This window comes from Acanthisitta chloris, unplaced genomic scaffold (genome assembly GCF_000695815.1).
Source record: "Acanthisitta chloris isolate BGI_N310 unplaced genomic scaffold, ASM69581v1 scaffold13336, whole genome shotgun sequence".
In the NCBI taxonomy this organism is placed as follows: Eukaryota; Metazoa; Chordata; class Aves; order Passeriformes; family Acanthisittidae; genus Acanthisitta; species Acanthisitta chloris.
The window spans coordinates 1-987 of record NW_008677958.1 but is presented as its reverse complement, the minus strand read 5'-3'; the positions used below and the strand labels follow the sequence as shown (position 1 = coordinate 987).

Here is a 987-nt window from a genome sequence, read left to right as displayed (position 1 = left end):
TTTGATTGTGTGTTTCCTGAAAGCAAGACCAATCATTTCAGTTTATTCACTGGCTAAACTCTACTTGATTGGGGACAAGCACACAAACCATCCATTACGATCTGATATATTATCCAAACAATTTAGTGTATTCATGAGGTAACCTAAATGTGGAGGCTGCAAAATTACCCGTAATCAATTGAAACAGCGAGTGCGCGTCCCTCTGTGTGTCTAACAACTACATGTCTCTGTAATAAGGCAGACATTAAATCATTTTAGAGTTGTACTGTTGAGTACCTGATCACTGGGCGCTCTGGGAAGCTGGACAGTCACATTAGGACGCTGGGACTGAGGAAGCCGCTGCTTTTCCAGTGGGATAAAACCCGATCTTCCTTACTCAAGGTGCTTTACAGATCCCCACCGATCTGACCCTAAGCCGTGCAATATCCAGCATAGACTACGTCTTCTTCTTCTTCTTCTACTCTTCTATAATTTTTTTGTTATCGTTGTTGGCTTTTTATTTTTTTGTTTTGTTTTTATTGCACTACATGTTTGGGAAACAAGACAAAATGGACGTTAGATGCAGTTCAGAGACTGAAGCTAACCGGGTCTCGAAGAACGGACATAAAGAGGGCAAGGAAAGCAAAGGGTCTGAAGGAAATATTTCTACTTCTTTTTTGAAGGATCAGCAAGGGACTTTTTCTGCCTCTGCAGCTACGGAAGGTTGTAATAAAAGTAAATCTAGTTCGGCTGATCCGGACTATTGCAGGAGGATCCTAGTTAGAGGTATGAGTTTGAGGTGTTTGGCGAGGGTGGGGGAAGGTGAGCTGTGCTCACGCCCGGGAGATGGGTTTGTTTTGTTGCTTTGCTTTGGTCTGGCCCTGGGTTAAAAGATCTTTCCCACGGCTCTGGGGGAGACATCCCTCTCCCCGGCCGGGCTGTGCCCTGCAGCCCCGATCCCGACGGCTTTATCCCGCGGAATCTCCGCCGGCGTCTCGGGGAAAAGTT

At 45.9% G+C, this 987-nt stretch overlaps 1 protein-coding gene across 1 annotated transcript; it reads left to right on the top strand.

Annotated features, from left to right (window-relative positions):
• Positions 1-527: 527 nt before the first annotated feature.
• Positions 528-765, top strand: VAX1 (ventral anterior homeobox 1; the record flags this gene model as incomplete). Its single annotated transcript, XM_009076722.1, has 1 exon — positions 528-765. A coding segment is annotated over exon 1 (238 nt), but the record flags the coding sequence as incomplete, so codon positions are not given.
• Positions 766-987: the final 222 nt, after the last annotated feature.